The sequence below is a fragment of the Acanthisitta chloris genome, unplaced genomic scaffold (genome assembly GCF_000695815.1).
Source record: "Acanthisitta chloris isolate BGI_N310 unplaced genomic scaffold, ASM69581v1 scaffold6913, whole genome shotgun sequence".
NCBI classification, from domain to species: Eukaryota; Metazoa; Chordata; class Aves; order Passeriformes; family Acanthisittidae; genus Acanthisitta; species Acanthisitta chloris.
In genome coordinates, this window is record NW_008663217.1 from 4,558 (window position 1) to 14,315 (window position 9,758).

The window sequence follows — 9,758 nt, forward strand, 5'->3', positions numbered from 1 at the left end:
TCTGGTGGGAGGTGTCCCTGCCCAGGGCAGGGGGTTGGGACTAGATGATCTGTAAGGTCCATTCCAACCCCTAAAATCTATGATTCTATGATCATACTCTTCTCTCGCTATCTTCCCTGCAGAAGGGCTCACCTTTGCGCTACAGCATTGGTGAGATTACAGCAACTAACAAAAGGGATGCTAATTATTAAATATCTACAGACAACAAGCTCTCTAAGAATTTAATTGAGGTAGAAAAAGTTGCTCCTAAGACAGCGGGGCAGGAAGGGCATGAATCCACATGTGTGTGTTGCAATTATATGGAGAAGATACTCTGTTTCCGTTACACAGTTTCAGGATGCTAACTTCCAAGCCCATACAGGGAGACTGAAAATTCCACAGCACATTCCTAGCAGTCAGGGGAATCACTTGTTGGAGAAGTCACTGGGATGAAATACTCCAAGGCTGCTGCCACAAAACATCTCTTAAAATCAGCCCAAGATAGTTTCAAGGAAACAGACTAGAAAGGGAAGTGCATGGCAGCTACAACTCCCAGCATCACAGTCACTTGTTGGGGGTGCGTGGGGATGCAGCTCCTCCATAGTCAAGTCAGAGTATTGGGAGAGAAGGAAGATCAGAAGCAGCAAGGTCAGAGTTTATTTCTGGGTGGGGGAGCATTTGGAAAACACTGAACCCTATGCTACACTCCTAATACCACTGATAATACTAAGAGTCACATCGGCTAACCAGCGATCAGCATGATGCATGCTGGTGCAAGAATTTGGGTTTCTTTCAATAGAAAATTACTCATAATTTTAAAAGATTTTTCATATGGCTGCAAGGGATCATTATAAACATCTGGTCTGACCTTCTGCACAACAGAGGCCATATTCTCTGCTAATGGAGAAGACATGTCTGTTCAGCCCCAGAGACCTCATTACCCAGAGCCCCCAAAGGCTCTGTGTTAGGGAGGCATCTCTTTCAACACACAAACACAGCACACTCCTCTCATTGACTAGATCAACTAGTGATCTGGGAGGGGAACACTGACACCCTTGGGTAGTAGGGGTCTCTTCCTCCATTTCTGGTAACTTGTTACAGAATGATAATGAACTCCAGCATTCTCACTGGGAAGGTAAGAAGGATACACCAAGTAAACAGAGATACAGCATGCGTGTCCATAAATACCAGGCAGAGAAAATAAGTAAAGGGTTAGCAAGCTTTTCCAGATATTGACCCTTAATATGTCAAGCTAGAAATTCTGTGCTTTATCTAGACCACAATATTAATGCTACTTCTGACCTACTAGCCTTTATATTGCCAACTTTATCTTCACAAAGTGTGAATTGCTTGCAATTCCTGATGATTACCTAACAAATTTATTTATGACAGAAGCCTAAAAAAGGCAAGGTTCACTCCAGGCTAAGTATTTTGGGCTGATAGTTATCATGGCACCAGGTTTCTTTTGGCATTTAGTTTTATGATGAGTGTTGTCAATCCCCCTAAAGTATTATACCCACGAGATGTATCACTAACCCACTGAGTGTACTATATACCTCAAACAGTGCTGCACTTGTACACAAGCACCAGCAACACGATACAGGTGAACCCATTTAAGCACTAGTTCAGTGCTTGCAGATTTAGGGCCTTTGATTGCAATTCTTACAGAGCAGAGGCTGTCTTTATTCTGCATTTCCTACACAGACTGCTTTGATCCTGACAGAAGCTCTTGCAACAGTAATTACCTGTAGGATCTATGAGTGGATGGGCTGTTTGAAGAATAACCGAATTCCATGGTATACTGTGAGCGTTCAGTAGCTGGTGATGGTGGTGGATTCAAAATCTAAGAGTGAAAAAAGGAAAAAAAGCCACAGTTACAGAGAAAAGATACAAAAGAGACTCGAGAAAACACCTGTTTGCAATTTTTAGTTTTAGTACTGTCTAATAGGAACCTTATACAAAGAACTGCATGCATAGACCTCCCAACAAACAGGATTCTCCTTAAACAGACACTGGGAATGCTGTTTGTTGCCATTCCTGTTAGCTGCTACTAAGCTCTTCTCAAAAAACACTGACTGCTGTGGCTACTTTGACATACCCGGTGCTGAAAAGCAAAATTGAAGCTCACTGCTCAACACCAGATGGTCACTAGGGATACCACTGCCCTAGGCAAACCAGCAGGTATCTGCTGCTAGCTGCAGACCCAAGCAGTACACTGCCCATAGTATTTGCAGTGTGCTGGCCAAGCCACTCTGTCCCTATACAGGGTATTCTTACTGCACACACAAGATCTGGATTAATTTGAAGCTGTAGCATTATCAGTTGATTCTCGGAACTGAAAACAGATAGCTGAACAGTTCAGTCTGCACTGACCAAGCATGTAACTCTCTAACACTCCACAGTGGCTCAGTGAACTTCAAAAAAATATCCAAAACACCCACCACAGATGCTAGGAGGGAAGAGACAGGGAGCCCTCTAGGGCTGGTACCAACTGTGAAGTAGCATCTAGTGCAGCACATGACTCATCTGTGACAAGAAGGATTTTATGGAGCTGCAAGATACTTGTTTATTTATTTATCTGTCACTCGTAAGACACATGACACACAACTTTATTTTAATTCCTTGAGAAGCCCATACAGAATCAACCATAGTTTTACCTTCAGAGGCACATGGAAGAGCATAACAAAAGGAGATCTTTCTGCCAGAGCTGCTCAATATTTACAGAGATTTTTTTTGCCTCCCCTGACATTCAGTCTAATATCTTTTTCTGGCACTGACCTCTCTGAAAACTTCTTAAAATTGAGAGAAAAGTTTTAGACTGCTTTGGAAAAAGACAATCTCCTTTTCCATCCCTTTCAAAATCACTTCCTCCCCATGCAAACAAGTTTCTTAGGCTAGAAATCTAGACCAAGCATTAATCTGTTAATTGCTTATCCTCAGAAAGACACTGGCACTTCCCTGAAAGTTATTAAAAGTCTGTGAATAACAGAATGACTTACTGGAGGAAAATAAGTGCCTTTGGTACTTGAAGAACTACTGGAAGAGGCTCCAGTAACGTGGGCCCTGTCATAGGGTGGCCCGCTGCTCCCTCCCATGATGCTGAGAGAGCTGATGACAGATTTACCTCGAGACATGCCTGAAGAACAAAGATGTATGTCAATATTAAATTCTTTGGGGCAAACAGAGAAAAGGAAGCTTAAAAAATAATCTAGAAGATAATAGCAGTATAAACACAACTTGTAAAACCAAAACTAATTATCTTGTTATTCAAAGGAAATTCAGTGCTCCTTGCTGGACAACGTGAATGAAAACTGTCATTGTTTTCTGCAACAGCTACTCAACTACAGGACTTGGCACTGGGCTATACTAAAGTTGTGTGAAGAGAAACACATTTCTTTCACTTGACAGGCTGGAAAAGACTTGAGAGAACAGGCATTCAGGCATTCTTTCCATGGCTCAGAATAAAACATGAAACTGACTCTGACCACCTCAACTGAGCAACTGAAATTTGTGCAAGAGAAGAGAGGGTTTCTGTTCTTTCATTTTGACACCATTAAGTGAGCTTTTGCTACTGGACTGAACCACACTGGCACAGAGTTGAAGTGGGAAAGAGAGAGGTATGCCACTGTGCTCGAAATAATAGTGAAAATTCTGCTCAAAGAGTCTTTATATTACAGAAAGCAATCTAGTGCATTATTTTAACCCTGTAACAGCCTCCCAGAACTCTGTTCTGACACAAAGCTGCTGGATCCAAAGCCATAAGTTACAGTACATATTTAATCAATAGATACAGCAGCGATGTGTAAAAATGAACTGCAACATAGTGGTTAAGTTTTACTTTTTGAACTGCAGTGGCATCTCATGCTTGGATTGGTGTTGGAAACTCCATCATCAAATGAAATAAGCTGAGAGATCACAGTTATTGCTGGTCATTACAACTTTGTAATTTGTTTTTCACAAGCATACAAACCTAACAGGAATAATCACAAAATGTTTAAAGCCCCATGAATATAACTCTGTGCAACTTTGCCCTGTACTGTCATAACACTTTGCTGATGCTGTAATAGTCAAAAAAGAGGATTCATTAGTAGCAAATGAAGCAAACTCCCATAGGATGTGCATCTATTTGAGCTTATGGTTCTGCTAAGTACTTAGATGCTCATGACTAGCACAGGTAAAACAGCAGTTTGTTATTATAATGAAAGATGGTGATGATATTGACAGTCCTGGCTTTTAACAGCTCCCAGGAATTATGCATCTGGAACAGATATTTCCTGTACATATAGGGACAGTATCCTCAGCAACAACTGTGTGGTGCCAAGGAGCAGGACAAGGATCACAAAAATGACTTACCAGGAAGAGACCCTGACAAAGAGCTTGGGTGAGGCACATAACCTAGAGGTACAGAGGCTGGTCCATGCACCACATAATCATTGGTCATTGTTTCCCCATCTCCCTTCATGCGTGGGCACAGTACCCTCTGGCAGATGAAGTACATTGCTCCAACCACAAAAACTGTAAGGATCACACCAATGATGGAGCCTATTGTGTTGTTGGGCTGTGGCGCAGGCTCCTCCGTTGTGTCTAGAAGGGAAGAGGAAAATCACACCATGTAAGCGTAAATCAACATCAGTTTTCCTTACATCCTTCCACAAAGGAAAAATAAAGACTTCCTCTTCTGTGGACAGACAACAGCTCTCAAATTAATATATGGGAGGAACAAACAGTCCCTAGGACAGGTCTGTTCAAAGACTCTGAGTGGCCATAAGGGCTAACTGTGGCCACTGAGATGACCTCCAGACATGCCAAGAGGTTTTTTGAATCACAAATGACAGGAAATGCACAGCACATGCACGTGCAGGGGGAGCAATGAACCAGGCTCTGCTCTTGCTTCCTGCCGACACGCAGAGCTATCCTTTGAACTTGATGAGCAAGACCTGCAGCCATGATTTCAGCTGGCATTGCACTGGGGACTCCAGTTATGTTTCTTCTTGTCTTTACAGACAATGACAACTACTTTTCATGTCACATAAGCATCTAGGTTATCCCTCAGTGTAACAGATTGACACTCCCCTTTCTCAGCCGTGTAACATTCACTTATGGTGCAACACCTCCACTGTTCAGCAGTGATGAATTGTGGGTTTGCTGTATTTATTAATCTACCTAATCTACTTCACATCTGACCCACCCTTATGGTTACAGATAGAAGCTGAGCATCAGCTTGAGAGGTGCCATCCTTACGAGGAATCTGTATCCAAAACAATTACTGAACAGCCAAAATGAGTGGCTTTCCCACCTACAATGCCTAAGCAATGACATTTCTGGGAGTAACTGACAACCCCCTGCCTGTGCTTCATGAATTTGACATGAAAAGCAGACTTTTAAGTATTTTCCTGTACTAGTCAAGTGCTTTATATCTTATCCATTACTGAAAGTTTTTCCTCAACACATTTTCTTCTCCCTGAACACCAAACCCACACTTCAACCAGCTCATCACAGTCTACAGAGAGATCATATATTTCTGGGAGTAACTGACAACCCCCTGCCTGTGCTTCATGAATTTGACATGAAAAGCAGACTTTTAAGTATTTTCCTGTACTAGTCAAGTGCTTTATATCTTATCCATTACTGAAAGTTTTTCCTCAACACATTTTCTTCTCCCTGAACACCAAACCCACACTTCAACCAGCTCATCACAGTCTACAGAGAGATCATATTGAGAGATGGTGACAACTGCAGTCTTATTCTGGGTGGGCCAATTTTCCATTCTCTGTTACAAAACTGGAAAATATATCAACTGTAATAAAGGTAACTACACAAGTCTGTGATAATGTCACTACTAACTTGGTAGCATGACAGAACATCTCCTATTACTTCTTAAGATCAAGGGTCCAACTCTGGCTTTGCATTTTCAAGTTATGTATGTGTCAGCCGTGATATATGGATCTCTAACACAAGAAGAGATGTCCCTATTTACAATTTCTTTTAAGGCACCAACAGTGAAAATGAACTTTCAAGTTGGAATTTTAAGGGCAGTGGTTTTCTTGCAGAGCCCTGGAGACTTCAAGGTAGGGGATATCACATGCTACAAATCATAAATCAAGCTCAGAATTACATCTTTTCAAGATAAAAAGGACATTTTAGAAGGTTTGCTCTATAAACAGAGAGCTCTCTGATTCTAAAAACACCTGCTATTAATTCTCTGGATGAGAAAACCATGAAGCAGAGCAGTTATATATAAAAGCCTCATGCTGATGAGCAAGGTTTTTTTAATGCTGCACCAACTCAGCATACTAACAGGTTAAAGTAAAAGAAACCTTTTATTTCTTTTAAAAGTTTAAAAAGGTAAGTAGAAAAATAACCAGCTTTCTCTGCCCCAGAAACTACTTGTTCAGAATACCAATTATTTTTGTTACTCCTATTCCACCGTGTTGTGCATTAATTACATGACAAGGAGCATTAATTCTGGGAACAATTAATTCAGTCTGGTTGGCAGAATAAAATCTAGCTTGTAAGAAACAAATTTCAGATGCTTCAACCAAGTCTCTAGTCTCAGGTGACACACTTACAGCACTCCTGCTCGTCTGAGCTGTCACTGCAGTCCAGGTTGTGATCACATTTCTTGCTTTTCCCAATGCACTGCCCACTGGCACAGCGGAACTGATCAGTTAGACAAAGCACTGCAAAGACAACCCCACAGACACCAAGAGTCAGTATCAAAGACTTCTCCTCTTTAAACTGATTAAGAAAGCAAGACACCAAAGCATATGATCAGGAGAATCTTGGGAAAGCTTAGAGTGCTGCAACCTCAACTCCTGAAAATAGCCAGTGGCATGGAAATCCCTGATGTGAACCATGCAGAGTAGGTGATTCAGTATTCTGCTGAGGGTAGTGCACACTGAGTACCTGGTCCTTACTGTCTATTTACAGTAACAACACTACAAGATAAAGTTACCTTGCCTAAAATAACTCAGAAGCAGAAGGCCATTGAGAAGACAGGAACTTATCTGAGGACATGGTTATAGCAAAATTACTGTAAGAATCTCCAGCTCTAAGCATTTACTGTAATATGAGAGAAGAATTAAGTTATTAAAAATAAATCTGCCAAACCATGATGATTAAATTAAGAAAGACAAATGTGGTTTCTCAATATCCTTGTGCTGTCCCTGCAAACCAGAAAACTTGATCATGAAACAATGTATTTCACTTGACATTATGTTTTTAAACTGAAAGACAGAATATAAAACTGAAGCTTTGCTAGCATGCTCAAAAAATAAACTACCACTTTGGGAAAGAAGGTGCTGCAGGCAAGGTGTTGGCTGCTCTTGGTTACACATATTCCTGCCTTCTGCTTCTCAGAAATCCAGACGTACTTTGCCTTTGGTTGAATTAAGAAGTTAAACTAAAGGCTCTTCAGATATTTAACCAGCTTGAATATTCTGAATAACAGGGCCACTCTGAAGGTGATAAACAGCCCCAAGTCTGACATCTCCAGTCACTGGATGACAACTGGGAAGTGAACTCACACAACACATTTCCAGACACCAGCTAACAACACCTTTCATCACACAGGAACTTCTGCAGTGGTCTGTGTGTGTTTCAGCTGGAGCACATATTTGGGTGAGGAATTTAGCCTTGGTTCAAAGATATTTAGTCTCTCAAAGAATGAATATGTACAGAAAGGATATAAGGGAGCAGCATCTTCTCAGGCTTACAAGTTGCTGCTACAACTCTTCACTGCTTGCACAGGGGGAAAGGGGCAAGTGTTTCGTGTTTCGTGTTGTATAGTGATGTGGTAGTTCTGATTCCATGTGCAACACCTGTCCTTTACAAAATTAAAAGAACCTAAGTCTCACTGTGTTGGCAACAGTACTTGCCTCTGTACTGATGGCTTAAATACACTCTTTTGCTGTGCTCTATAGGAAGAAGAGTTCTCCAGAACTCTCATCTGTCTCTCGCTCCTGCTTACGCAGAAAAGCCCATTTTGTTCAGGTATTGTAAAATAAACAATCCCAGGGCCTTTACTTAGTACAAGGTACAAAAAGCTATGTATGACAAGGATTTGCTCCACTTTGTAGCTCACTCCCAGATACCAGGTTTTTAGAGCTTAAAATCATACCATTTTTAACAGTACTTTTCACAAACAGCATTTAAGCCACTGTACCAGAGATCTGTGTTAATTTCCACTTCACACGTAGAGAAACACAAGTGTGGAGTTATGAAATAATTTCCATTTAACAGACCAGTTTCTAGCAGAAACTTGGATCCTTCCAAATCCTACTCAGCAGCAACATATTGGTATTGATCACAGAGTCCCTAAGACAGCTCTATTTTCATTCATCACCCTTTCAAATATCCTCTGTACCTTCGCAGTTCTTTTCATCTGAGTTGTCCTGACAATTTGCTTCTCCATTGCACCGAAGGGCACTGTCTATGCACTGTCCACTCTCACACTGGAACTGGGTGTCTGAGCACACTGGGCAGTTCTTTTCATCGCTGTGGTCCTCGCACTCGGTGAAGCCATCGCAGCGCCAAGCCACAGGGATGCAGTCAATCTCACCTGTGAAACAGGTGAACTGCTGAGGGGAGCATGTTGGTGGCTCTTTAAAAATCAAGCAAACAAACAAAATTAAAAATCCAGGTGAACAAACAGTATATTGGGACAGGTAAGGACATGCATCAAAGCAGCTGATAAACATGCCACATCATAAGGTAACTTCCACAAGCACTGCCTCCACAGCCATTAGTGCAGCTCTTGAGCCCCATGTGACTGATGCAGGCTCACATCAACGAGGGCTTGACAAAGAGCAAGAGGAACAGAGAAACATGCACACACAAAGTACAGTTCTTTTCTTCCCACTTCAGCCTCTTATTCCCTTCTCTTAGTAAGTCTTCATTTAAAGTCATCACACTTTTTCTACTCCCTCTCTTTCCTGAAACACCACTGTATACACAGCTGATGGCTCACCCTCTAATGTCTGACAGGCAGTGCACAGAAAATGTTAAAAGGATGTAATGCGCTGCAGATGGATGCACTGTGACTCAGTGTCTAGTTATGTGCCCTTGACAGCTCTGTTCAGTCAAAATTCTTCTAAAACAAAAAACCCTCCATCTAGTCAAGTTCCACTACCTCAACGCAGCTGTTACTTGTTCTTTAACATTTACTACATTAACTGTTAATCTCATGCAGTAAATTAAGTGTGGATTTTTTTTCCCTTTTTTAATCCCCCTTTCCTCCCCCTCTTTTTTTGGCCTGGTATTAAACTTGCTCTGAGAAAATATCTGGATTATGTTAGCTCTTGTTCCACTGTGAGACCACATGTCGCCTCGATGGCGAGAAGATTGCATAATAAATCCATTCAGTACGGGGGCACAAAGAGATCCAAGCACCAAAGTGATTCTCCTCTCCCCCATTTCAACCCCAGCCCTGGAGACACAAGGCCATGGGTTACAGTGGCCATGTCGCCATGGAGGAGGCAACTTGCCCTTCTGGGACTGCAGCTCAGAAACACGCACAGGGTGAGCTTGAGGAGGACAAGAGAGAAGAGGAAAATGGCACAGACACTGCAATATGCCAGAACTGAGAATCTGCCACTATTTGAAAAAGAAGAACACATGGAGTGATAGAAAAAAGGAATAAAAAATCAAGTTGAAACAATTCAGTGATCTTAAGTAGAAAGGGTGAACAGAAATCCTTATTCAACCATCAGATAGTGTTTTTTCCCCTCTTCCTTTAGTCCTTCTCAATACCTGCAGATTTAGCTAGGGGGGAGGGAAAG

The 9,758-nt window shown here is 41.7% G+C and overlaps 1 protein-coding gene across 1 annotated transcript in view; it reads right to left on the bottom strand.

Annotated features, from left to right (window-relative positions):
- The window catches only part of LRP6 (low density lipoprotein receptor-related protein 6), a 69,976-nt gene that overhangs the window by 987 nt on the left and 59,231 nt on the right, over positions 1-9,758 (bottom strand). The window contains exons 16-20 of the mRNA XM_009070912.1: positions 8,345-8,539; positions 6,549-6,659; positions 4,333-4,563; positions 2,979-3,115; positions 1,725-1,822 (exon numbers count right to left, since the gene is read on the bottom strand). Coding sequence (XP_009069160.1) covers positions 1,725-1,822; positions 2,979-3,115; positions 4,333-4,563; positions 6,549-6,659; positions 8,345-8,539 — 772 coding nt within the window. The remainder of the gene's footprint in view (positions 1-1,724; positions 1,823-2,978; positions 3,116-4,332; positions 4,564-6,548; positions 6,660-8,344; positions 8,540-9,758) is intronic.